Source organism: Setaria viridis, chromosome 9, assembly GCF_005286985.2.
Source record: "Setaria viridis chromosome 9, Setaria_viridis_v4.0, whole genome shotgun sequence".
In the NCBI taxonomy this organism is placed as follows: Eukaryota; Viridiplantae; Streptophyta; class Magnoliopsida; order Poales; family Poaceae; genus Setaria; species Setaria viridis.
Window position 1 is genome coordinate 37,546,991 of NC_048271.2, and position 27,461 is coordinate 37,574,451.

Genomic DNA, 27,461 nt, shown 5'->3' on the forward strand with positions numbered 1-27,461 from the left:
TTGCCTGTTTCGTGTGTGATTCACTGATTCTGTGATGCGTGCAAGGTAGGCGACACCTCAGCCCCACGAGGCCACAACCCTCTCTGTCTTCGTTCATCAATTCTCAAAGCCATCGAAGTTGGGAACAGAGGGAGGGATACGTCGAGGAAGGAGGTGTTTGGGAGATAGGGCTAAACTTTAGTCCCTGTCTATCAGATATTTGACACTAATTAGGAGTATTAAATATAAGCTAATTACAAAATTAATTGCACAACCCCTAGGCTAAATCGCGAGACGAATCTATTAAGCCTAATTAGTCTATGATTTGACAAGTGGTGCTACAGTAACCATTCACTAATGATAGACTAATTAGGTTTAATAGATCTGTCTCGCGATTTAGCCTAGGAGTTCTGCTATTAGTTTTGTAATTAACTCATATTTAAATCCTCCTAATTAGCATCGGAACATCCGATGTGACAGCGTTAAAGTTTAACATGATATCAAATGCCCCCTAACTCGCGCGGCAATGGCGTGGGCCCTACACCATATTGATCTTCCCTTACACGTGGGACCACTGTTAGCCTCCAACGTGTCAGGCGCGCGGCTCGACGGAAACGGACAAACCGATGAGCTCTCTTTCTTGGTTTCCTTCTCCCTCTTTCCTTTATCTTCCTTTTGCTTTTCCCAGTTGCCACTCCTTTTTCCCTTTCCTTTCCCATTCGCAAAGTAGGATCCGTCAGGGTTATTGCCGACCAATATGGAAGAGTAGCATACATAATCAGACTGTGTTTTGGGATGCAGAAATCACCTGGCTTCAGGTCTACAGAGCAATAAAAGAAAGTGCCAAGGCAAGCATTTTGGTCACCCTCGAAACTCCATTTGTGGTAATCTTAATTGCAAAACCCTAAGGGCTCCTTTGGGAACAGAAAATCCCGCCGGGTTCCTGTGATTTCCCTGTGTGGGCTCTCCACGCGAATTCCGTTCCCAGGCTAAATTTCCCTGGTATTTCCCGAATTCACTTCCTCAAGCCTCACCAATGTTCATCGTGTAAACCTTTTTCAGACTAGATCATGTTCCCGAATTCACTGTTAAGTATGCATACCTTATTATTGCTTTTTTTTTCTTGTTTCAATTATCATTTCAGTAAGATGTGAAGATATATGAATATTATCCAACCTTTTCATTGACCACCGATGTTGCATCGGTCCTTCACTATCATCAGGATGTATATGCAGAGTTGCAGACTAATTTTTGTCTCTCCTGATTCCTAGTTGGCATCAAGATATTGTGCTATTGAACGCCGCCGTGGACATCTCGACCTGCGACACATCCGCTCCGCATTCCCGTCTACAACACCGTCGCTCGCCTCAGCCATCTCCGTCCAGGTGACTGCAATATCGCCGCTCCCCTCCCCATCTCGATCTACAGGGACATCTCCACGTCGGCATCACTCACCAATGCACCTCCACCTCGACTTCCTCATCTACCACTCCGGCAGTTCCAGCTCTCAAAGGTCGTCTTCTACGCCATCTCTCCTCCGGAGTTTATCTCGCATGGTCTTTGCAATTGTTCTCAGATATTTGCTGTTTACAGAGCACAGGAGTTTGAGGAAGGCAAATGGGAGGGAGATTTTTGCTGTTTGCTCGTCAATGAAATATTTGCTTGTGCTTTTTTACAATTTGTGGTCTTCGTCAGAACAAACCTAGTAGCACCTTTGTAATGCTAGTCACAAAACATGTTTTGTAAGCTCATTTGAGGTACAGCCGTAGTGTCTCTGACCAGATCAGGATTTGAGGTACAACTGCAAACTTTGCACCAATTTTGCATATGTGAAGAAACAAAGAAAAAGAGAGCATTGGTTTCAGCCAAGAGAGAGGTAGCAGGTAGAAAAACTGAAATTTGCAGCAAGTAGTTAAACAACTCTTTTTCATCAGTGAAACAAATTTTGCTTACACTGTACGCTATTTGAATGAGGTGTTGTGACTTCCTTCAGTACATTGTTGTTTTTCACATATGGGTATATATTTGCATCAATTGATTTGTTTTAGACCATTGCCAGCACTTCCTATATTATTCTAAAAAGTCATTAGACGCTACAGCTATAAGTTATCTGCAGAACTGGTGTTTCATTTTTGCCTAATATTACCTTGTGCACAATTGTCATGATCTTTTATTATTTATCTAATTGTAGATGTCTTAGGGATCACAGCAACGAGGGGATTCTTGAGGGATTGACTAGCTTGTCGAGGACATCGCTTCTCTAATCAGGTACTGTCATTACAGTATGCCTTGGTTATGTCCGATCCTATCAGGTACTAGCTAACTACAAGGAGATGCTGAGAATGGCAGATTCCACGTCCTGTACATGACACCCGAAAGAGCAACATCTTTACCCAGCAGGTTCTTTCTCCAACATTGGTACTTTACCCAGCAGGTTCTTTCACCAACATTTGTAGATAGCAACATGTTATTTTTTCTTCCTTGAATTAAGTTCAAACTTTGTTTGGAAGCCCATTGGTAATATGCTATCTGCCCAGTTGTGTTTATGTGAATGGTAGAAAAGGTTTAATCTACAATAGAGAAGTTGTGCGTTGCAGCAACCTGTTTGTTCCACAATTTTTTAGCCTAATGAGCCAGGTTCAGATATGAAACTGCAGCTTGAGTCTGTTTTCTTTTTTCATTTTCTTAGAACTGATTATGTTAACCACTGATTAATGGATTTGTTTGATTGTTCATGTACTATCTCTTTGAAAGCAACAGCTCAATGAATGATTGTTGGTTCCAGAACTGCTGCTAGCTAGCAGTTGTGCTGGTTTTGCTTATTCATTCAGATATGATATGCGATACCTGAAAGAAAGGAAAAAAGTTATTGACTGCATTCGATTGTTCTCCTTTGCTTTATTTTTTGGGTTCCAGTGCAGTCGAAATCTTCAGCACGTGAAGATTGCATCAGACGCTCGATTTATACCTTTCTTCCATAACATTCAATATGACAAGTTATTCTGATTAAAATACCAGTTTGTATTTTTTTTGAATTCTCTTGACTAACTTGTGTTCAAAACCTCTGATTTATAGGTTTCCTCGGGCAAATCTCTGACAACGGTGGTATGAAGAAAACGCCATGTGCTTTACCATATGATATTGTGTAGTGTAGTAGCCATCAATTCTTATGCATCATCTAGGGCAAGAAGGGTTATGTAGGACTGAAGTTCTGTATGATAACTCTTTGGAGGCAATGTTGTGCTCATTTGTCTTCCAGTTATGGAAATGTTTTTTTTTTCAATTTGTGGTCAAATGACTTGCTGTAGACATACGGTGTACCATTGCAATGGCCTGATGATTTGGTGGTAGATCTTGCTTCTTTATCTGCATGCCATCTCAAATGAGCTGCTCATGTACATTGCTATCTGATGGTTTGCTCATGTGCAAGATAAAAGTGATGCTCTGTATGGCATGTATTATTGGTTGGTATCTTTTTTTTTAAAAAAGAGAGCATGTGTTGGTATTGGCGCCCTGCGTCAGGAGCTCAGGACTGCCCTGCCCCTGCCCTGTCTCTCCAAACAGCGACGGGGGAGGGGGCAGCACTGCTCTGCTGGTGGAGGGGGATTGCGAAGTCCATATAATCCCCATTGAGGTTATTCCTCTTCGCGGGGCTAATCAGCCATGACCTTCCAAATTAGCCCTAATTGAAGTTCCAAGCCCGTTTTCAGATAGCAAATTAAAATTTTTATTCGGTCCTTCTCTCTGAATTAACGGGCCCAAATTTACTTTAGAAAAAGCCGGGCCCGTAAACTAGCTGCCTTTTGCTGCAGGCCACTGGTAAAACCGGCCTCACAGCAGATCTGCAGGGTTTTAGCCTAGCCCAGCAAAAACGGCGGAGGCATCCATCCGGCCTTCGCGACTTCTCTCTGTAGCTGTAGGCGCAGCCCCGCAACCCCAGGACCTGACCCTGACCTGACCATACTCCTCTCCCTCCTTTTCCTGGCCGGGGCCTCGCCGCGCGAGGCGATCTCATCTACCTCGCCGCCGCCATCACCGCCTCCGCCTCCTCGCAGGTTGGTGCCCACCATCTCCCTCCGGATCCGTCGACCACATCTTCGCTTCTTTTTTCTTCGATTGTTCAGTCTCTGTTCGCTTGTAATTGTACGTTTGTTCGTTTGTTTTTTCCTCCTGTTGCTGTCGTTTGATCCGTCCCGTTTTCTCTTCGTGTCGGACTAGGGTTTCGCTCCCGCGCCGTCGGGTGTGCTTACATGGAGAACGGCGGCGTCGTCGGCGGGGGGCGCCCGGAGGATCGGGCGGGCGAGAACGGCGGAGTCCCCGAGGCGGAGGAATCCGCCGTGAAGATAGTGGCGGCGGAGGAGGAGGGCGGTGTTGACGTGGTGGTGGAGGGCGGGGACGATGCGGTTGCGGCGCAGGATGGTGACGGGGATGAGGTTGGGGAAGAAAATCGGGGCCCGGGAGGCGGTGCCGTGGAGTCGGGCGCGGCCGGGACGCCGCTGGCCGGCGATCACCAGCCAGTGGTGACGCCGAACACCAGAGTGGTGCTGGAGACCGGGCAGCGTGCCGCGGAGAAGTGGGATGAGGCCAGTCCTCGTGCCGAGATCGACATCGAGGAAAGCATTGCCAGTGATGTGAATCAGGAGAGTGCAGATGAGAATGCAATGGGGCAAGCGATCAGGGAGTATGTGACTGCAGCTGTTTTGGCTGATCGTACAAAGGGGAAGAGGTTAGAGAAGGACATGAAATCTTCAGCTGAGCCTGCTGTTGTCGTTGAGGAATTGGACGGTTTGAGCTCCTCAGATGATGAGAATACAGCTACCTCTGCACCTCCTGCACAATCCACAAGCAGTAGTTCTACTCCTGCACAATCTAATAGCGCTGTTTCTGGTCGTTCCAATGGTCCCTCGTTGCCATCTCGTCCTGCTGGGCTTGGTTCGTCATCTTCCTTGTTGCAGCCTCCTGCTCGTCCTGTTCAACAGGTCCGCTTCAATGGATCCGCCTCTTTGGATAGGGGAAGCCAGTCGGCTACTGAGTCTGCTGAGGATGATGGAGATGAGAATGATGAAATTCATGAGAAGCTTCAGATGATCCGGGTTAAGTTTTTACGTCTTGCTCACAGGTTCGGGCAAACGCCTCATAATATGGTTGTTTCACAGGTTCTGTACCGCCTTGGACTGGCAGAACAACTTAGAAGAACGACTGCTAATGGGTCATTTAGCTTTGACCGGGCAAGAGAGATGGCAGAACGTCTTGAAGCTGCTGGAAATGAGCCCCTTGATTTTTCATGCACCATCTTGGTTCTTGGTAAAACTGGGGTTGGTAAGAGTGCTACCATTAATTCGATTTTTGATGATACCAGGTTGGATACAAATGCTTTTGATTTCAGTACTAGAAAGGTTCAAGAAGTGGTTGGTACAGTTGAGGGAATCAGAGTAAAAGTGATTGATACACCTGGACTTTCATGCTCATCTTTAGAACAACACCACAACCAGAAGGTTCTCAACTCTGTGAAGAGGCTTATTAGCAAAAACCCTCCCGATATTGTTCTTTATTTTGACAGATTGGATATGCAGAGCAGGGACAATGGTGATGTCCCTCTGTTGCAAACCATCACAAAAGTGTTTGGAGCATCAGTCTGGTTCAATGCCATTGTCGTGCTAACTCATGCTGCATCTGCGCCACCAGATGGGCTTAATGGAATTCCTCTGAGCTATGAGATGTTTGTCACCCAGAGGTCTCATGTAGTGCAGCAAGCTATAAGGCAAGCTGCTGGTGATATCCGTCTTATGAATCCAGTATCCCTGGTGGAAAATCACGCAGCGTGCAGGACAAACAGGGCTGGACAGCGGGTTTTACCAAATGGACAGGTCTGGAAGCCACAGCTGCTGCTTCTTTGTTTTGCTTCGAAGGTATTAGCAGAGGCTAATGTACTCCTCAAGTTGCAGGATAGTAATCCAGTTGGTAAACTTTCTCGTACGAGGATTCCTCCGCTGCCTTTCCTCCTCTCTTCCCTTCTTCAGTCTCGGGCCCCACTGAAGTTACCAGAGGAGCAGTTTGGTGATGATGATGATCTTGAAGATGATTCAGCAGATGATTGTGATTCAGATGATGATTCAGATTATGACGATTTGCCTCCTTTCAAGCGCCTCACAAAAGCTCAGCTTTCCAAGCTGAATAAGGCACAGCAGAAGGCATATCTTGAGGAGTTAGATTACAGAGAGAAGTTGTTCTACAGAAAACAGCTGAAAGAGGAAAGGATGCGGCGTAAGTTGATGAAGAAAATGGCAGCAGAAGCCAGCACTCGAGCAAATGATTTTAACAACAGCAACTCCGAAGATGATCCTAATACTCCAACCAATGTTGCAGTGCCTATGCCTGACATGGTACTGCCCTCATCTTTTGATTCAGATAATCCTAGCCATCGTTATCGTTTTCTGGATACACCAAGTGAATGGCTTGTGAGACCTGTGTTGGAAACCCAGGGTTGGGACCATGATGTTGGTTATGAGGGACTTAATGTCGAAAGATTGTTTGCTGTCAAAGGGAAAGTTCCTCTGTCCATATCTGGGCAACTAACAAAGGACAAGAAGGATTGCTCTATGCAAATGGAGGTTGCAAGTTCAGTTAAGCATGCTGAGGGAAAAACTACTTCACTTGGTCTTGATTTGCAGTCTGTTGGCAAGGATATGGCATACACAATTCGTGGCGAGTCAAGATTTAAGAACTTTAGGCGCAACAACACAGCTGCTGGGATATCTGCTACGCTCCTTGGGGATTCCGTATCAGCTGGTGTGAAGATTGAAGACAAACTGATAGTGAATAAGCAGCTCAGGGTCCTGGTAGGCGGTGGCGCCATGAGTGGGAGGGGTGACGTGGCCTATGGAGGCCGCCTCGAAGCAACTTTGAGGGACAAAGATTACCCAATCGGGCGGATGCTTTCCACACTTGCATTATCTGTTGTGGATTGGCATGGGGATCTGGCGATCGGCTGCAACATCCAGTCTCAGATCCCTGCTGGAAGAGCTAGCAACTTGGTTGGGCATGCGAATCTAAGCAACAAGGGGACTGGCCAAGTCGGCATTCGCCTGAACAGCTCGGAGCATCTTGAGCTTGCGCTTGTTGCCCTGGTGCCTATTTTCCAGAACATCAGAAAGCTGTTACAGAACTACTCTGAATCTACTTAGTATTTGATTTACATATAGGCCTGAAAAAGACAGTGAGAGCGTCATAGGGCAACTCTAGCATAAATTAGAACTTTCTATTTATTTTGTTCTTTCGTTGGCAACTTTGTAACTATGCTTTCTTCTGGGCTCGTTTTTGGTGAAAATTGCAGCATAACACATCAATGCAACATTGAGCTCTTTCTGGTGAAGCTGGATTGCAAAATTCATCCTTCTACTTTGCCAGATTTCGTCGGCTTATTACTGTTATCTAACATCTGAATCCCAGTTGCAGGTTGCTGTTCTAGTTTCTGGATAAGTGTATTATATACGAGTCTTTAAATGTTTCAGTTAGTGAATTTCCAGCCATGCTATATCAGAGCTTGTGACTCGATCTGGAGTATTGAACCAGTCAAATTGTTACGTTTTACTTTTACGCGCACAACGTTTTTAAAGAGGGATTGACAACGAGTCTCACCAAGCCATGGTCTACGTTCTCCGCGTTCCGCACTGCACGTCTGATGGCCCAGTGCACTTGATATTTTTTTCTTCAGTTCTTTTTCAGAGCAATCACCCTTCTGTACTACTCCTATTGCCCTGGCGCAGCAGTAACTGACCTACTACTCAGCTCGAGAAGAATAAGATGGCCCCGCCTGGGAGGGTGACGCACTGATGCTGACATGGAAGGGCGGGGCGTAGCTGATTCCTTCCTTGGACGGGGTCGGCGCTCTGCAGGCGTTGGAGAGCGGCAACGAGCAGAAAAGGGACAGCTCTGCTTGGCAAGATTCCCCGTTTCGGCGGGGACAGAAATTTCCATCCCTGTTTCGTCGCTTTGGTCTTGTTGCGGATGAGTCGTCGCCAAGGTAACTACTATTACAAGGTTTTATTTATCCACCTGCGGATCCACGCTCTTGTTCAGAGATTCTTGCCTTTTAAGCTACACAGAATCTAGTGAGCTTTTGTCAAGAAGGTATCTAGTGAGGGTGCGCCAATTACGAGCTCTGTGCTCTTATCGGTTCTTCAGCTCCTTTGAAAGATTGCAGCCTCTGAACTGCTTATACTGGCTCACTCACTGCATGGATGAACAGCGTTGAACTGGATGCTTGTTACTTGGAGCCTTAGAGGGCACAGGCAAAGGCTCTGCAGACTGTGTGGTGCGATGGTCTTGCTTACTGTTCTTCCAGAAATCAACCTTTCGGGTTGTGGTGCAGACTACTCTATGGCAGCATGGATTTCATGAGCTTAATAAATAATGTTAAGGTAGCAATGGCGCCCACCTTCGCCCCCATCGCCGCCCCGCCCCTCGCCGGCGACGACCGGACCTCCCTCGCCCCTGCGCCTCCTCCGCAGATCGCTACCCCGACAAGCACCCCTGCAGCCGTGCCCCCCCCCCACCAACCTCCCCACGCGCGCGTTCCTCCTGGGAGAAGTTCTTCTCCCCGTCCCCGCCTCCGCCTCCCCGTGATGGCCGGCCGGTGCCCATCGACGACGAGTGGGTGCCGGATTCGCCAGATCCGCGCGTCCCCTCACCTGATCTACGGCCTCCGACGGCGGATTTGGTGCCGGAGCGCCACCCTGGCAGGCGACCGTCCTACGCAGAGGCAGTCAAAGGGGGGGCCTTCAATTCCTCCACCTATCGTCCCGTCCGGCGTTCCAAAGAAGACCACCGTGGCCCTGCCAGAGGAAGGGGCAGTAACTCCGGCGATGCGACTGCTCTACGACGCATTCAACACACCACGGCGTCAGCAGCTTACCGGGCCAAGCGCGGCACGACACCGGGACTTCAGACGCGTCAACCAGCTCAGGAGTGGCAGCTAGTGATGCGCCGTCGGGCGCGGCAGCGTGCGCCGCCCGAGAAGCCGCGACGCGACGGCGGAGATGACCGCCACTACAGGAGCTCTTCAAGGAAGCCACCCACCAAAGCTCTGCTCGCCTTCAACCGTGTGACTGCGGGGCGCTGCTTCATTTGCCTTGCGCCTGACCACCGGGCTGCTTCGTACCGTGACCCAATGCGCTGCTTCCGCTGCCGGCGCTTCGGCCACAAGGAGCGTGACTGCAAGGCGAGGACCGCCGCATCCTCTGCAACCCGTCCCAAAGCCCCCACCAGCCACCGCCCCGTTCCCCCTGCGCCACACCCAACATCCACGCCCCGCCCACGCAACCACGCCCCGGTCGCCACCACGCCGTGCACCTCGACCACCTCAGCTACCCCACTCCCGCCGTCAAGCCACAAAACCGCCAGCAGCATGGCCATTGGCGACCCCCACACGCGACCGGAGGTTGAAACGATCTTCGTCTCCGATTCCTTCCACCTTGAGCACGACGCGAGGGAATGGGAGGCCTGCGCCCTCGTCCCATGGGCGCTACACCTACCGCCGGGTGCCGGAGCCTGGGACATTGCGGGGCTCATCAGCAGGGAGCTCCACCTGCGCCCCGGCGAAGTCAACGTCACGCTTCATCAACCGGAGCCTTACCTCATCCGCTTCGACAGTGCGACACAGGCGGCGGAGGCACGGCGCCGTGGATGTTTCACCGGCGGGGGTATCGATATCTGCCTCCGGCCATGGCGCAGCTTCACCCACGCCCTCGGCTTCCGCATCTTCTACAGGGTGCGGCTCTGCCTCGACGGCATCCCGAGCCACGCCTGGACGCCAAAAATCGTCGAGCGCGTCATCGGCCACAAGTGTGCGCTGCAGCACATCGTCACCAACCTCGTCCAGCCGGCGGACTCCAGACACATCGAGCTCTGGGTGTGGACGGTGGACCCGAGCGAGATCCCGAAGAAGGTATGGCTCGCCTTCGTCCACAGCCCGGCGACCAAATCCTCCACCTTCTCTGTGTCGGCCGAACCTCCCCTAACATCCTGGCAGCAAGGAGCCCGCTATGAGGTCTTCATCCATATGCCCCTCCTGGAGGACTACACAGCGGCAGCGCGCAATCTACAGCAAGCCGTCAACGACCCGGAGAACATTACTCCGCTTCGTCGCCGGTATGAATGGCGGTATGGCCTCATCGATGGTGCCCCACCGGACGCGAGGTCACGCTTCCCAGCTAGGCTGCCTCGACCGCCGCGAGAGCCTGAACCACGGACCCACAGCGACCGCGGCGACAGAAGGACGGAAGACCAGCGATGAGGAAGGAACGGTGCCTCTGGTGCCGCCGGCGCCGGGCGCGGAGCTTCCGGCGAAGGCGACGCGGCTGGTGGCGGACACGAGCGGGGATGACACGCTCGCCAGGAGGACAGGAGCCGAACCAAGCACCGGGCGGCTGGACAAACTTGCAAGCGAGATTTTGTCTGGCCGCCCCGGCGCGGGGACGACGACGACGACGACGAGCACCGCGACTATGACCACCCAGGCCACGGGCGCAAATACGGCGACGCCTACTGGGGCTGCACGGATGCTGGGCGCCGCGACCGCACCAGGTCACCGCCCCGCCGCAACTACGTGCCGCCACAAGGACGACACCATGCTCTGGGCGCACAGGAGCAGAGCATCCACAACCCGTCTCAACTCTGAGCTCTGTTCCAGGCCTAGGCGACCGCGATGATGAAGCACAACCAGGTAACGGCACCAACTAACTGTTTTGCTCTGGAAGCCAGGAACAGGGGACTTCACACCGACGACTACACACGCAAGATCTCCTGGCTCACCGACCGCCTAGGCTTCGATGACACATCCCCGGGGGAAAAATACTGGTCCGCAACCATCTCACTACCCCAAGTCTTCAGCACCCTGCGGGCGGCACTCCTCCCGACGCCGCCATCGCCGACGGTGGCGGACGTCGAACGAGCGCTCGACGCCATGTCCTTCGGCATCAAGCAGGCCATGGTTACTGTGGGCCGCGACGACGTCCTGGAGAATGGGCCACTTGCTATCGGGCCAGCGGCCCAGGTTACATCAACCCATGAGGCGGACACAACCCAGCTGGGCCACCGGTCCACATTGCTTGGCCTGGGCGTGGCCTACGCTTGTGGCCCGACTGTGAACGGGGCCTCGTTGGGCCACTCCCCCACACCGGGTCACACGCCAACGACGCCAGTCCGGATGGTGGCACACGACGGCCCGGTGGCGCAGGGGGCACTCTCCCCGCCCGTTGCCGGGTCTCCGGCCCACGCGGCCAGCTCTGCAGGGGGGGGGGGGCGCTGGTTGGTGTCGGCCTGCCACCCGGCGCCGCTCGCCAAGGCAGGCCCAATTCTGGCATGGGCTTCAAAGCGCATGTGGATCAGGAGAGCACACAGAACGGGCAGAGGGAGGGAGAGCAGGATCTGAGAGAGATTAAATCTCTTTTCTGCAATCCACCTCCACCACTGCTCCAGGAGCCTGGGCTGCGTCGCCAACGTCAACGCCGCACCTTCGACATGACGGCGGTTCGAAGAAGTGCGCGGCTTGCAAGGAAGCCATCCATCCCGGTGGCCGAGAAGGCGCAAAGAAACTTATGCCGAAAGCTGGGACTAACCAATGAAGAGATGGCACCAATTGACGAGATCCTTCACGACTTCTAGTCAATGTTCCAGGGACCCCTCCTGGAGAACATAGTGGCAGCCCTGACAGCCATCTTTGGCCTTGACGATGAAGGTGTGGACATGCTAGGAGAAGCACTCATGAATCACGCAGGCACGGCCGCGGCGGAGCTACAACAGATTAATGGGGACCCCACAGCTTAGAGCGGCGACAACAACTTCGAGCGTCCACTGGCACTACATGCCGTTCGTCCTTTTGTTTGTATCACCACCTGTACTGCAAAGCCCTGCTGGCTGCGACCTTCGTGCTTTTAACCTTCCACGCCCTGCTGGCTTCGACCTTCGGGCAATTATATGTATCACGAACCTACGAACTGCCTTACAATTATGGGGGCCTGCTACCCACGTTGTTCTTAGGCCACGCCTAACAACCACCAACAGTACCTTATGCATAACCGCCAACGATTTTAGTCGCTCAAATCACTGCAGCGACGTACACCACATGAGGCAAAACACTGCATTATGACATACACCAACCTGGATATTTTACCGTGGAATGTTCGAGGGCTAAACGCGGCAGCACGCTGTCTATCCGTACATGATATGATGAGATCGATGCCGTGCCAAATTGCATGCCTACAAGAAACAAAACTACAATCCATCGACTCCAGCCTGGCCACCTTTCTGGGAGCCTACAAATTAAACGGCTTTGCATATAAACCGGCGATAGGCACGAAAGGAGGGATCCTCCTACTATGGCATGACACGGCGGTACAAATTCAAAACATAACAATTGGTAGATATTCCATATCGGCGGAGGTAACAATTCGGCATTGCATGACCACCTTCACGCTAACCACGGTATACGGCCCGGTGCGACGACCCGAAAAAGAAGCCTTCCTAAGACATATGCGGTCGCTAAAACCATCTGACGACACAAAATGGATAATCCTAGGGGACTTCAATTTAATCTACCGCGCAAGAGATAAAAACAATATGAACCTCAACCGACGGCTTATGAACAGGTTCAGAAACACCATCAACTACTGCGGCTTAAAGGAATTAAACCTGCAAAATAGAAGATTCACATGGAGCAATGAACGTAGGACACCAACGCTTGTCCATCTCGATAGAGTTTTCTGCAACCAAAGCTGGGACCTCCGATTTGATAATTGCCTACTGCACACGCTATCATCATCCCACTCCGACCACTGTCCTCTGCTACTAACCAGCCATGCCACCCTCCGACACCCTACAACTTTCAAATTTGAAAACTTCTGGGTATGCTTGCCAAATTTCCAATAGATAGTCTCCACGGCTTGGAATACCCCGACACATCATACGGAGCCTTTCCACAGGTTGGGCCATAAACTTTATGAGACGTCGTAGGCGTTAAAACGCTGGAGCAGATCAATGCTATCTGACGCAAGAATGAAGATGCATATGGCTCAGGAGGTGATACTACGACTAGATGAGGCACAGGATACCAGAGCACTATCTACGGTGGAAACGCAGCTAAGGGGCAAACTGAAACAGAGACTCATGGGATGGGCCGTCATCGAGAGAGCCAGGAAAAAGCAATGCTCCAGAGTCATATACCTAAAAGAAGGAGATGCCAACACAAGGTTCTTCCATTTAAAGGCAAACGGTAGGAGGAGGAAAAACTTCATTCAAAAACTACGTCAAGACAATAGCTGGGTCTTTACCCATAACGACAAACAACAAATCGTGCAAGACCATTTCCAAAATGTTATGTGGGAACCGCCGCGCAGAACGCTCAACTTAAACTGGTCAGCTCTAACCTTCCCGGCCGTCGATCTGTCTACGCTTGATAACCCGTTCACGGAAGACGAAGTCCGGCGGGCCGTCTCACAGATGCCAAAAAACAAAGCGCCCGGACCAGACGGCTATACATGCCTCTTCTTCACCACCTGCTGGGAGGCGATCAAAGGCGGCCTCATGGTGGCAATCTCTTCCTTTTTCAACTCTCGCTGTGCAGATCTAAACCTACTAAACAAAGCCACAATCATTCTAATACCCAAAAAAGAAGGGGCAGAGAGCATAGCAGATTACAGACCCATCAGCCTGATCCATGCCATTGCGAAGATCATAACAAAGACCTTAGCCCTGCGCCTAGCTCCATTCATGAACCAACTAGTCTCACCTTGCCAAAGCGCTTTCATCAAAGGACGAAGCATTCATGATAACTTCCTCTACGTCCAAAACCTGGCACGCCGATTCCACAGACACAGTCAACCGACCCTGCTTATGAAACTCGACATATCCAAGGCTTTCGACTCAGTACGATGGGACTACCTCCTCACCATGATGCAACGCAGAGGATTCCCACAAAAATGGAGAGACTGGATCGCGGCTATCCTGACCACGTCAACATCATGAATTTTACTCAATGGAATTCCCCTGGAACACATACAACATGGGAGAGGACTCCGACAAGGCGACCCGCTCTCACCGCTACTTTTCATCCTAGCGATAGACCCACGACAGTACCTGCTATCGGCCGCCACGAAAAAGGGACTACTTCATAAACTAAATAACCGTGCGTCAAGAATGAGAACATCCATGTACGCCGATGACGCGGTGATTTTCATTAAGCCTACTACACGTGACGTCACAAATCTGAAGAACCTCCTGCAAAATTTCGGGGAAGCGACAGGCCTCAAGACGAACATCCACAAAACTAGCGTCACACCGATGAGCTGCTCTAACACTAACATTCAGGAAGTGCTCCGCAACCTCCCTGTAGCGCAGAGGAATTTCCCGATAAAATACCTGGGCCTCTCTCTAACGGTCGAACGACTACGCCGTATAGATTTCCAACCAATGATCGACAAAGTGGCGAGCAAACTGTCAAAGTGGAAGGGAAGGAACCTCACACAGGCCGGCCGGCTATGCCTCACTAAGTCCGTCCTATCCTCACAACCCGTCTACACCTTAACGGCCCTCAGAACGCCCAAAGAAGTACTAGAGGACATCAACAAAATAAGAAAACGTTTTCTATGGGCGGGAGACAACGAGCTCACCGGGGGAAAATGCAAGATCAACTAGACGAGGACAACTTTACCGAAAGAGCAAGGCGGCGTTGGAATTCTAGACCTTCATGAATTCGCAAGAGCGCTCCGTCTTAGATGGCTATGGCATGAATGGGCTTCCCCGGACAAGGCGTGGGTCAGAACCGAAACACCATGCGACGACCGGGATAGACTGCTCTTCGCTGCATGTACGACGATCCAAATCGGCAATGGGGACAAGACACGTTTCTGTCAGGATGTGTGGGTAGCAGGCCGGCGACCAAAGGACATCGCCCCACAACTCTACGCAAAAACCAAAAGGAAAAAGAAGACAGTGCGAGAGGCACTCCACAACAACGACTGGATCAGAGATCTTCAACACACAACAGGCCTTACAAACACCCTTTTGAACGAATTCGTAGCACTATGGCCTCTGATCCAACAGTACCAATTAAATCCGAGCCAAGAGGACGGAATTACATGGAAATTCACCCAGAGCGGTCAATACACCATCGCTTCAGCATATAAGGCTCAACCTTTAGGTAGTGTGAAGACGACTAACCTTGCAACAGTGTGGCAAGCCTGGGCACCAGCAAAATGCAAAGTTTTTGCCTGGCTAATTCTCCAAAATAGGGTCTGGACTTCGGACAGATTAGCAAAACGGGGCTGGGACCACACTCCAACATGCACCCTATGCCGATGCACGATGGAGATTGCGCACCATCTCCTAGCCGAATGCAGATACACAAAACAAATTTAGAAACTCGTGGCCCAATGGTTGTCACAAGAAAGCCTGCAACCGGGTCAATGGAAGCACAGTATAACGGCCATAGATTGGTGGACCAATATCACATCAACAACAGGGATCCCGCGCAAAGCGACCAGAAGCCTCGCCCTACTCATTATGTGGGAAATATGGAACGAGCGAAATTCCCGAATCTTCCGCCACCAGGGTTCCCCTACGACATCACTAATGGCGAAAATCAAATCCTCAACCAACTTGTGGTTAGCAGCGGGAGCGAGAGACCTAGCGGCCCTTCTTTTGTAAACATAACACTCTGGGCGCCTCCCCGCTCTATTTTTCCTTTTTTCCCCCTTTTCCCCTTTTTTGCCCGGTTCGCCGGCTGTAACCCTCCTCTATCAATGAAATAAGCACACTCTCGTGCCCTTTTCCTTTCAAAAAAAAAGAAATCAACCTTTCTTTTTACCTACTGAAAATTGCTCCCTGAACTTCGCTTGCTTCCGTTTCGGCTTTTCATTAGTGGTGTGGATGGAAAGGTAGAGACCAATCCTCCTTATCAATGCTGTAGAGCTTAGGGTGGATGAACTGGGTACCTATATTATCGATTAATATCTTTCCCTTTAGATTATTTTACAGATGGTTGGATAAGCAGTAATTCCTGCTCCTAACTGCTTCTGATGTGATTTTTCTTTTTTCAGGTGCTAGCTCAAGATTCAGCATATCATCATTCCTGTCCGATGAAGTGGACTACTCAGATTTATTGTCTTTGCATGGGAATAGCAGTACAAAGCATAGTGGCTCTAAGTCTGAACTTGTGTCATCTCTCTCAGATGATATGAAGATGACCCGGACAGAACATGTTCAGAGTTCTGCACCCAACACAGATCTGGTTTGCACAAACCAACTTAACATACTCCTTGACTCTGTTAGAATATTAGCCTGAACTGATTCTTTTGGTGGTTGTCATCAATCCGTGCAAATATTCTTAGTTATACATCTGTAACTTTTTCATAGGCGGAGATGGATTTCAATGCTGATTTGCAAGATAGGCTTCAAAAAGCCTTTGATGAAATTGTGAGATTGAAGAAGGAAAACTTTGAAGAATCTTGCCAGCGCCAACAAGTTGAGAAGGAGCTCCTAGTCATCCACAAGAAAGTAATTTCTTTACCATTTTTTCACTTTTCACTAATATCTATTAAATCACATATGGAGTTGGAAATCACGTGATGCCATGAACGAAGTATTTCTCCATTACCAAGTCACTTACTAAGCACACGCTCCTTCCATTTGGTATACATGATATCTAGTTAATGGAACTACATTTTCAGGCTAAGAAATTGCAGGAGTACCTCTTAAAAGATACGCAACGTTCAAGACAAATTGAGGAAGCTCGTGCCACAGATCAGTACTTGATAAAAAAACTGAAAAAAGAGATTGAATTGCTAAAGATCCAGCGTGATGAATATCTTGAAAAACTCTGCCGAGCAGGTGAGCAGATGTCACCCCAACAGTCAGAAGTGGCTTCAGAAGCTTATGAAAAGGATAAACACGAGATGGAAATACTGAGAGAGGAAATGATTCAGCTTAAAATCGACCGAGACAAATACCTCACAAAGTTTCAGGAGAAAAATGAACCAAATTTGGCGCCAATGGAGTGTGTTTCTGATACCGATTATGATACTAATGTCCTAGAAAATGAGTTAGAAGCACACAGACGCACCCTTGACGACCGTTTGCAGTCTGATAGGGACAGCACAATCAGATATCCTGAAAAACACGCACAGTTTTCCTTGGCTGAGCTGAAGCTGGCGACAGAAAATTTCAGCGAGTCACTAAAGATTGGGGAAGGTGGGTATGGGCGTGTCTATAAGGGCACTGTCTGTGACACCGCAGTGGCCATTAAGATTTTACGCCATAATGAGAACCTCCAGGGCTTACTGCAGTTTCAGCGTGAGGTAATTAAAGTAGTATGTTGTATTCTCAATTTCTCATGATACTAATTTTTACAAAAAGGTCATACAAAGTGATTCGTCATTTATGCTAATATTTCTAGGTTTTGATCCTTACCAAAGTGAGGCATCCACATCTTGTCAATCTCTTAGGAGCCTGCGATGAAGTGGCTGCTCTTGTGTACGAATAGTTACCTAATGGAAGCCTTGAAGACCGTCTTTCCTGCAAGGGTAACACCCCTGCACTCACATGGCAAGTCCGAACAAGGATCATTGGTGAGATTTGTTCTGCACTAATCTTCCTTCACAGTCATAAGCCCAAGCCGGTTGTCCACGGTGACCTTAAGCCTTCCAACATCCTCCTTGATGCTGATCTAGTGAGTAAGCTTGGAGACTTCGGCATCGCTCGGTTTCTTGTCCCGTCTGAAACCAGTACCATGGTCCACCTTACTGACCATCCGATTGGGACAATGTTCTACTCAGACCCAGAATACATGGCCCACAGTGAGCTGACCTCAGGATCAGACAACTCGTTTGGTATCATCATCCTACGCCTCTTAACAGGGGGACACCCAAGGGAGATAGTGAAAAGAGTGGAGGATGCAATGATCAACGATGAACTGCACACGATCATTGACAGATCCGCCGGTGAGTGGCCCTTTGTGCAAGCGCAGCAGCTTGCCCGCATCGGTATGAGATGTGCTGCGGAGAAAAGGAGGCGCCGAGCGGATCTTGCCACTGATGTGTGGCTGGTGGTTGAGCCGATGATGAAGAGTGCCTCCTTATCATCGTGTCCGTCAACATCTTCATCAATTCAGGATGAAAGCAGCGTGCCACATTACTTTTTATGCCCCATTTTGCAGGTAGGAATGTTGTTTCACGTTGAATTCTGATTGTCATGCCATAGTAGTTGCTTTCAGTCATGAAATTGTGCTGACATATTCGCATTGGTGCTGCTGATGAGCTCAGAATATTATGAGGAATCCGCATATCGCAGCGGATGGTTTCACCTATGAAGCTGATGCAATAAAGGACTGGCTTGAAGCCCGTGACACGTCACCCATGACCAATCTAGCACTTCCCAGCCGTTCAACAATTCCAAATTCCGCTCTTCGCTCAGCCATTCAAGAACATCTTCAGCGTGGGCCGTGATACAGGCCCCTCGTTTTGGGAGTTTATATGCCTTCATCTATATGATTCTTGATTCACGTCTGCTTGAATCCTGATTCCTGAAGGGGATGCAAGAAAGCTAGAAACTTTCCTTTTCTTTGACATGCACCTACAAATTGTTGAAACATGTGCATAGCTGGTTGTGATTTGGAAAGAGAACAATTTTTGTAACTTGCCAAGTTCTGAGTTCTCAAAGATGGATCGTCAAACATTTTTTTTACCTTAATTATTCAGAAGACAGATGTTTTATAGAAGAGGGACTAAAGGAGTTCGATCATGTCCCAGGTCGCCATGCACCTACAAATTGTTTTCTTTAGAACCACACTACAGATTGTTGGAATTCTAGTATTGAAGTATATACGTTTGCTGAAGGGGTGCGAATTGGTTCCATATTTTCAATTAATTGAATTTAGTTTCCAAAATGTGACATTTTAGAAAATTACTTCAATTAATTAGAGGTTTACCCTTTGGCACCCTTTACCATTTGCATAATTCTTCCAGAAAAAATATACACGCCAAGTCAGTAGATGCCTCCCCCACGCCGGTTGACTTGGGCTGCCGTCAAATCTTTTTGGCACCACATACACGTAGGCCATCTGTCAGCGTCATTGGTCCCGGGGTGCCACGTGGCAGTGCGACCAGTCCACCCGCCCGAGCGAACTAAGCTCAGTTCAGTTGGTTGGTTAGGATCCTATGCCTCGTCGAACTAACAACACCCGCGATATTTATTCCCGCGCTAGCGATCGCAATCAACTCGCGGGCTAATCCAACCCACACGCCTCGACTTGCCCCGCACGCACGCGCGCGCCATTTCGCTCCGCCCATCATGGACGCGTGGGTAGAGGAGAATAATGGCGGCGGCGGGGACGGCTCCTTCTCCTCCAGCACCGGCGGCGCGCCGACGGCGGAGATATTCGAGGAGCAGGAGGACGGGGAGGGGGAGGAGAAGGTGTTCGTGGCGGTGCCGGGGCAGCACAGCAAGAGCGGCAGGTCCCTTCTCACGTGGGCGCTCCGGCACGTCGCGGCCGTGGCCGGCGCCGCCGTGGTGGTGGCCCACGTCCACGTTCCGGCGCAGATGATCCCGATGAGTACGTGCTCTCGCTTCGCTTCCTCGCTGCTCGCGCGACACCGTACCCTCACCGTCGCATCGGCCGATCGGGCTCGCGCGGTTCTGACTGAGAAGAACGCGCCAACGCGGTTGCTGATGTGTATTTGCGTGGGGGCCCTTGCATTTCCCTGAATTACTCGTTTAGCATTCTGGTTTGTTTACTTACCGGAACCCCAAATGCGGCGCTCCCGTCGTCGCCGTCGCCGGCGGAGGAAACAACTTGGCGCGGTGGCTCACTCCGGTGAGAACATTTGGGATCTCCATGTGCCGGCGCAGGGGGTTCCACCTATCCGCTAGGTTTGTACTGAAGGTTTTTCTTTCGGCTTGGGTCGAGTAATGCGGTTACTGTTGTTGTGCAAAGGCCGCGCCGTTGGGATTTGTATTCGCTTGTCTGCTTCGCCAATTGGTTGTTTTTTTTTGGCGAGGGAATTGGTTGTTAACTAGATTCCGGTTTTCATATATACAACAAATTATACCTGGAAATTCTCTCTTACCTGGAGAACAGAACTCTGACAGATTTGCAGTCATGGAGTGAGATTAATTCAGAGTTGAAAAATAGTAACCGGAATTTGACCCCAATGCTGGGGTGCTAGTATCTTATTTTCTTCCTCTGGTTAATAGAAGATACCTAGTCCTATTGTGTAAATTTAAGTTGTTTAGGACGCCCTACTGTTATGCTTTGTGTTTGTTAAGTCCTGCTGAAATGCAGTATGAATGTGATGATTGTTATAATTAGATACTTCGTTTGCGTAATATATACACTTACAATATCTTCTCATTACTTATCAGTGGGGAGCAAGTTCCATGTAAGTAAACTGAGACCAGAGCAGGTCAGTGCTTACAGACAGTATGAGAGGGAGAAGGTTGAGAAGCACATGGATGAGTACATTCACCAGTGCTCCAAAATGAAGGTGCAACCAATAATATTTCGGTCTTTCTATTGCGAGAAGCATTTCAGAGTTAAATGAGCATGGCCAGGGCATTTATTGAAGCATTATGCCCTTTTCAGGTCAAATGTGAGAAACTTGTGACTGAAAATGACAATGTTGCTAAAGGGATCGTGGAGCTTGTTTCGTTGCACGGTGTGAGCAAACTCATCATGGGAGCAGCTGCTGACAAACATTACTCTAGGTATGCGGCAAAGGTTCACGCTTCAGCATTCACATCCACTGGTTATACTGTTGTGGATTATAAATCCTACTAAGTGACGCCCTACTTCCTAATTCCAGGAAAATGAAAATGCCTAAGTCCAAGACGGCACTTGCTGTCCTGCAGAAAGCTGATGCTTCATGCAAGATTTGGTTTGTTTGCAAGGAAAATTTGATATACACCAGGTCAGAATTTCGATTAACGCAGCACATTCTCCATCTCATAATGTTAGCTAATGTGAGTTTGTCTATGAGCAGGGTGCAAACCATGCTACTGTACTGAATCTAACTTGGACCTCCTATTTGCATATCGATTTAAGATTATTCTTGTCCCTGTCTGCACATCACATTTTAGATCCTACCATTTTGTTTCTGTTCAGTTTTTTTCCTATAAGCACTAAATTATTTTCTCTAAACTTAACTTTAAGCAGGGAGGCTGGTGCTCCTGTATCTCACAATGCAGCAGCACTCCCAGCTAGCAAAAGTTCAATATCCACTTTATCTGAGTGGGGTGGACAACCAAACGGATATGCAAGCAAAGAGGTTGATGGTCACATACAGAGGTCAATGTCAGAAAATGTTGTGGCTGCATCTGTTAGAACATCATTGCGACTACCTTCTCGATTGTCTGTGCGGACAACGTTTAGCAGGCAAAGCATAGAAGATAATTCTGCCAATTCCTGGGATAGCGTTCCAAGAGGAAGTTTTCCAAGTTCGCACCAAACATCCTCTACTGTGACTGATGAGGGGTTCAGTGACTCCAGCTCGTTTTCAACACCTAGTCATGATGCCTCTGAAATCCTACCCTCTGTGCATGAGGGGCGTCATCTTCAAAATCCGGCTTCATACTGTGAACAGGTTTGCTTTTTGGACCCAAATTAAGCAATAGATGGTTGAGTTGGGACTTAATCTGATCAGATGCTGGTGCATGACAGGATGCCATGAATTCAAATATTGACATATTTGATAAACTTGAAGAAGCCTTCACTGAGGATGAGAAGCATCAGAAACAAACATTTGATGAATCTATGAGGAGACAAAGAGCAGAAGAAGAACCGATTTTGTTTCACCGAAAGGTAAAATCTTCACCACATTAGCATGAAAACCATGTAGAATTTGACACAAAGTTCTGATGATTACAGGCAAACAATTTTGATGATACATCTTTAAACGAGGCCAAGCAGAGGAAAGAAGTCATAGAAGCTCTAGCGAAGGCAAATGGTGTCATAGAATTGATGAAGCAAGAAATGGATGCACTTAAACAGGACAGAGATGACATCATTGATAAGCTTGTTAAGATGAGTGAACAGAAGGCGACATTGGAGCAACGAGTAGATGAATATGGTGGCATTGTCAAGGATCTTGAGGATACGTTGGCAACAAGTAAATCCCTTATTCATTCACAGCAGTTGGAGTATGATAAACTGAAGCATGAAAGGGACAATGCACTCAAGGATGCAGATGAGCTGCGTAAAGAGAAAGAAAAGACAGTATCGTACTCAAGTTTGACATGGAATACTGAATTCTCTTTGTTAGAGCTGCAGTTGGCAACACAGAATTTCAGTGACACAGTGAAAATTGGTGAAGGTGGATTTGGGCGTGTCTACAGAGGTTTCCTGCGCAACACAACAGTGGCAATTAAGATGCTGCGCTCTCATAACCTACAAGGGCAATCACAATTTCGGCAAGAAGTAAGAATAGCCAAAAGCTTGAATTATGCAATGTATGTTACTGTTTGGTCTTACTAAAGTGATTTTACTGTGCAGGTTGTTGTTCTTAGTAGGGTGAGGCACCCAAACCTCGTAACTCTTATGGGTTCTTGCTCGGAAGCTTCAGGTCTTGTGTATGAATTCCTACCAAACGGAAGCCTTGAAGACCGTCTAGCCTGTGAAAACGACACGCCTCCACTAACATGGCAAGTCCGTACAAGGATCATTGGTGAGATATGCTCTGCACTCGTCTTCCTTCACTCTAACAAGCCTCACCCAGTAATCCATGGTGACCTCAAGCCTGCAAACATCCTCCTTGATGCCAATTTGGTCAGCAAACTCAGTGATTTTGGCATATCTTGCCTCCTAGTTAAATCTAGCACAATGTCCACAAGCATCTACCAAACAACAAGCCCAAGAGGGACTTTTTCCTACATGGACCCTGAATTTCTTACAACCGGGGAGCTAACAGCACGGTCTGACATATACTCTTTGGGCATTGTCATACTCCAGATGGTAACTGGGAAGCTAGCTTTAGGCATTGGAAGGGCAGTGGAGGATGCACTTGACAGAGATGAGTTGGAGCTTCTTGTTGACAAATCTGCTGGGCAGTGGCCATTTGTGCAAGCCAAGAAGCTGATGCTTCTTGGTCTGCAGTGTGCAGAGCTTAGCAGAAGAAGGCGTCCTTATCGTATGAGTGATGTCTGGTGCGTGATTGAGCCCCTGGTGAAGTCAGCTTCACTGTCAGCCACACCACAATCATTTGGACATCAGTTTGTTGAGAGGCACACACCTTCTTGCTTCTTTTGTCCTATTTCTCAGGTATGTTTTATGTCCATTTATTGTGCCTGTATCTTTAGTTATGCATTTCACTAGAATAAGAAAACCAAAATGTTGTGTAGTTTATTTACAGGGCTCAAGACAACCGGAGTAACTCATACTGCTGAAAAAACATAGAAATTGCAGTTCTCAACTGTAAGCAATAAGTGTTTTTGTTTGCTGCAGTTGAGTGTTATAGAAATACAACCCCATCCCAAAACTCTCTTAGTTTCCAAGAGTGTCATTCTCCATCCTGAAACCATCTGAAAGTCATTTTTTGTGTTAGCTCTTCTTGGAGCTTAGTGCTGGATTAGATTTTCTAACTTATTAAATAGACCTCTGGTGTTCTTAGTCTAACAATATGTCAAAATTAAGATACGGGCCAAGCTTCTTGTGGTGGACTGGTTAGAGCGTTGAACTCTGGGAGTCGTTGAAACTCCCACCCCGACCCGGGTGAAGCACGACACCTTCTTAGAACAAATCCTGGGTGGAGTCTTCCCCCGTGGTTGAGTTTTTTTAAAACAAAAATAAGATACGGCAGCAGTTTTTTTTTCAGAACATAAAACCATTAGTTTGGATTTTTTGGTTAATATAACACTCAGTAAATTAATCACCTATCTTCATGATTCAAAATGCTCATATTTTTCTGAAGTTAACCAAGAAAAAATCATTTCCAACTAATAGTAGCTTTTGTTGGTCATAGGGGTAAACTTCGTACTGGGGTCTTCAACCTACAAACTCACACTATCATGTACCAAAAAGTTAGTCATGTCAAACTAGTTACTGCATCCAATCTCATCCAGATTTATTATTTTGGCTTCATCTTACAGATTTTTGTTGGTGCCAGGAAGCAAGGGCTATCGAATATTGTTTGCTTGTTAAAGTAGAGAATTCTTGTGCTTGCTGAAGTAGAAAACAAATTCATATAGTGATGTGAAGTGTCGTAATAACGTTGATTTACTAACAATTGGTTCTATTTTTTTTCGTGAAACAAAATTGTAGGTGGTCATGAGGAATCCTCATATTGCCGCTGATGGGTACACTTACGAAGCAGAGGTCATAAAGGGATGGCTCCACAGTGGGCGTAGCATGTCCCCAATGACAAAATTACCTCTGGCACACCATCATCTCATCCCGAATCGCGCTCTTCATTCTGCCATACAGGAACATTTCAAGCAACAGCAGAAGCCACCATCGTAATTGGTTTTTTTTTTCCTTCTTCGAGAACTTGCAGGAGATCAGTGCATCATGCCATTAAGAGAAGCAAAGATGAAGCAGACAAGAAGACCACAATTGGTCCATTAAGCTTGAACTTTGTTACAATTATGATTCGATATTCTATTGTTCCATCAGAAATCTTCTTTCTGAAATGTAGCGAGCCGCAACTTGCATTGAATTCATTTGTACATGAGTGTTGTGCTTGGAACAAAAGTGTTCCAGCCTTCCAGGTTCAATCGGCATTGAGGGTTGTGCTTTGTTAGATACTCAGGAGGAACTGCAAGTATTCAGCAGATCAAATTTTTATAACCAGAGCATGTTCTCCTGGAGATGAACCATTTCACGAGATGTAGAAATTAATTTATATCTAATGTTTTCCATGCCATGTGATAAGCTTTGGTTATGTGGATATGGAAGCACTGCACTTTTCACATTCGATCTGCAAGTAAAATTGGAACAGTTTGATGCTTAGATAAGCAGTATCAAGTGTCCATCAATGATGACAGATATCTTTTGCACACTTTGGAATTCATGGACCCGAACAAAAGGTGAGCCTGTGTCAGAAATATATCAAAGGGTTACAAATCAGAATTCAGAAATAATGTCAATATGGTTAACGGCGCATGCTCCATTGCTCATGCAAAATCAAAGAATCGGCGACCACTTCCTGCGGCACGGATCAATGCAAGTGGTAGGAAATCTAGAACTGGATGTTGGACTGGTAGGCCGTGTCGGCCTTCCAGTTGGCCGGGATGACGTCGGTGGCGACGAGCTTCTTGCCGGACTCGCTGGTGATGCGGATGGAGAAGGGGCCCTTGAGCTCCTTGGGCGTGTCCATCCTCCAGATGGCGCCCCAGGAGAGCTTCATCGGCCTCCACTCCGGCGACGCCTTGTCCTTGAGCTCCATCTGCACGATGTCGCCGTCGTCAGCGACGAACTTGACTAGCACCGCCAGGTAGTTGGGGTTGCACGCCTTCTCCACGTGGAACACGATCTTCTGCCCACCGGTGTACTTGCACCGAACCCTGCAGGCCGCACAGTTGATACACTGTCACCTTTTGCACGTACGGCTTGCACAGATCGTGGATGAGTTTTGATAGATCGAGCAATGTAATGACCTCCTGAACTCCAAGTCGATGATCCCGGCGTGCCGGAGCTTGTCGTTGAGGCCGGGCTTGGCCAGGGCGCCGAAGGCCTTGCCGCTGAGGTCGAAATGGTAGGGGGCGATGGGCTCGTAGTTCATGTCGGTGATGAACACCGTCACCGGCTGGTTAGAGCACTCCACCGGCGCCTTGCATCTGATCTGCATGCAGCAACGCCACGAGCAGTTTATTACTCCCTCCGTTCCAAATTATAAGTCATTCCAACTTTCTTGAAGAGTCAAAGCATCTCAAGTTTGACCAAATTTATACAATAAAGTACTAACATTCATGATACCAAATAGATACCATTAGTTTATTCACTAAATATATTTTCATAGTATATCTATTCGGTGCCATAAACTTTTGTGATCTTCTCTATAATTTTGATCAAACTTGAGATGCTTTGACTCTCCAAGAAAGTTGGAATGACTTATAATTTGGAACGGAGGGAGTATTATATATAACATCTAGTATTTCAAGAACCGGCCTGTGTGCTGGCTGTGCACGCACGCGAATACGTCACGCAATGCAATGTGCAAGCAATGCGCGCACCTCGTAGCATGAGCCGCAGCCCTTGCCGTCCTTGAAGATGGGGACGTTGCCGCAGGCGGTCATGCCGCTGTAGGGCGGCAGGTTCACGTCCTTGATGCCGCAGGCGCCGCCGTTGTCGTCAGGGCCGGCGCCGGTGGGCTTGCCGTACCAGGTGGCCCTGGCGGGGAGCCACTTGCCGGTGTAGCTGGCCGTGATGTTGGGGCCGGGCGGGAACTTCGGGGGCCCGCACGAGCCGCCGCCGACAAGCGCCGCCAGGACGGCCGCCACGGCCACGATGTTGGCGAGGGATCCCATCTCTGCCAAACTGTTATTCGAATGTGCTTGTGTGTGGTTGTGAGCTGTGATTGTGACAAAACAAAGTGTGCGGGGACGGGCTACTTATGGAGAGGGACGGGTGGTGGAGCAGCAGGGGGTGCGACGCCGCGGCCGCGCGCGCAGGCCGGGCGACGTCTAGCGTCGGACGGACGACGTGCGAGAGCGCCGCAGGTTTCGGCCGGCCGGTGCGTGGTTTGGGATGTTTCGACGGTTGTTTGCCCACGCGTTCGGGTGGAGCGAGCGGCCGGCCGGCGTTGGGCTGTGCGCCCGCGCGCGCGGACGCTCCATGCTCCGATGTACGGCCTCGGTCGTGTTGAAGTTTGGAACGGAGGCATAAATGCATGGTGATGGGACACTGGGATGCATGAGTTCAAGCCATTCTCGATCTATTGCGAGGATCGATGACATACCGCTAGAGTAGCTCGACTACTACTCGAAATCGCCAATCCAAACTAGGAGTAGGATAGAATATAGATACGAACTCGTACGGTGTAACGCTATAATAATTTTTTTCGTGAATACGCAGGAGAGCTGCATATCTTTATCTTTGTATTAAGAAGAAAATTTTAACGTACAATACGGGTCAACGCGGGCACACACACGGAATGTCACAAATGAGACATTACACGAAAATGTAAATAACCAGATAACCGATTAGGAATAGCAGGAGACAGCTATGCCTCGCCCAACAAACAAACTGACGACTGCCAACCTAGAGAGGCAAGATATTTTACGCCCGAAGCACACCAGAGCTGCCCCTCTTCTGAAATCTCACTGACCAAACGTCCAACGCTCTTGGCCAGCGATCGATTGAACACTCGATCATTGCGTTCCTTCCATAGTTTCCACGAGATTAGCATGAAGGCGGAGTCCAAGCCTTTTTCTTTTGAGAGTGTTGATGTCCCTTCTCTTCTGAAGCCACCAATCAAGTAGGGAGACCCCTTGTGCTAGAGTGC

The 27,461-nt window shown here is 48.7% G+C and overlaps 3 protein-coding genes across 3 annotated transcripts; 2 read left to right on the plus strand and 1 right to left on the minus strand.

The window, feature by feature from the left end:
• The first annotated feature begins 3,877 nt into the window (after positions 1-3,877).
• On the plus strand, positions 3,878-7,351 carry LOC117837332 (translocase of chloroplast 120, chloroplastic). The gene is made up of 2 exons (XM_034716938.2): positions 3,878-4,034; positions 4,198-7,351. Exon 2 carries the CDS (start codon positions 4,230-4,232, stop codon positions 7,161-7,163), a length of 2,934 nt encoding a protein of 977 aa, XP_034572829.1. The 5' UTR covers positions 3,878-4,034; positions 4,198-4,229; the 3' UTR covers positions 7,164-7,351.
• Positions 7,352-19,264: 11,913 nt separating this feature from the next.
• Positions 19,265-24,881, plus strand: LOC117836787 (U-box domain-containing protein 33). The gene is made up of 9 exons (XM_034716284.2): positions 19,265-19,582; positions 20,392-20,513; positions 20,612-20,733; positions 20,832-20,936; positions 21,182-21,608; positions 21,686-21,826; positions 21,893-22,441; positions 22,517-23,281; positions 24,281-24,881. Exons 1-9 carry the CDS (start codon positions 19,321-19,323, stop codon positions 24,476-24,478), a joined length of 2,691 nt encoding a protein of 896 aa, XP_034572175.1. The 5' UTR covers positions 19,265-19,320; the 3' UTR covers positions 24,479-24,881.
• A 193-nt stretch (positions 24,882-25,074) lies between these two features.
• On the minus strand, positions 25,075-26,484 carry LOC117840206 (expansin-B1). The gene is made up of 3 exons (XM_034720667.2): positions 26,191-26,484; positions 25,615-25,799; positions 25,075-25,521 (listed from the first exon to the last, which is right to left on the minus strand). Exons 1-3 carry the CDS (start codon positions 26,482-26,484, stop codon positions 25,197-25,199), a joined length of 804 nt encoding a protein of 267 aa, XP_034576558.1. The 3' UTR covers positions 25,075-25,196.
• Between the last annotated feature and the right edge of the window lie 977 nt (positions 26,485-27,461).

What these genes read in the sequence shown, in the direction of transcription:
- LOC117840206 (XM_034720667.2), bottom strand. Translation starts at nt 26,484, where the DNA reads ATGGGATCCCTCGCCAACATCGTGGCCGTGGCGGCCGTCCTGGCGGCG. An exon ending in GCTGCGGCTCATGCTACGAG is followed by an intron (nt 25,800 to 26,190) that starts GTGCGCGCATTG and finishes TGCTGCATGCAG; the next exon opens with ATCAGATGCAAGGCGCCGGT. An exon ending in ATCGACTTGGAGTTCAGGAG is followed by an intron (nt 25,522 to 25,614) that starts GTCATTACATTG and finishes TGCGGCCTGCAG; the next exon opens with GGTTCGGTGCAAGTACACCG.
- LOC117837332 (XM_034716938.2), top strand. Translation starts at nt 4,230, where the DNA reads ATGGAGAACGGCGGCGTCGTCGGCGGGGGGCGCCCGGAGGATCGGGCG.
- LOC117836787 (XM_034716284.2), top strand. Translation starts at nt 19,321, where the DNA reads ATGGACGCGTGGGTAGAGGAGAATAATGGCGGCGGCGGGGACGGCTCC. An exon ending in ACCAGTGCTCCAAAATGAAG is followed by an intron (nt 20,514 to 20,611) that starts GTGCAACCAATA and finishes TGCCCTTTTCAG; the next exon opens with GTCAAATGTGAGAAACTTGT. An exon ending in CGATTTTGTTTCACCGAAAG is followed by an intron (nt 21,827 to 21,892) that starts GTAAAATCTTCA and finishes TGATGATTACAG; the next exon opens with GCAAACAATTTTGATGATAC.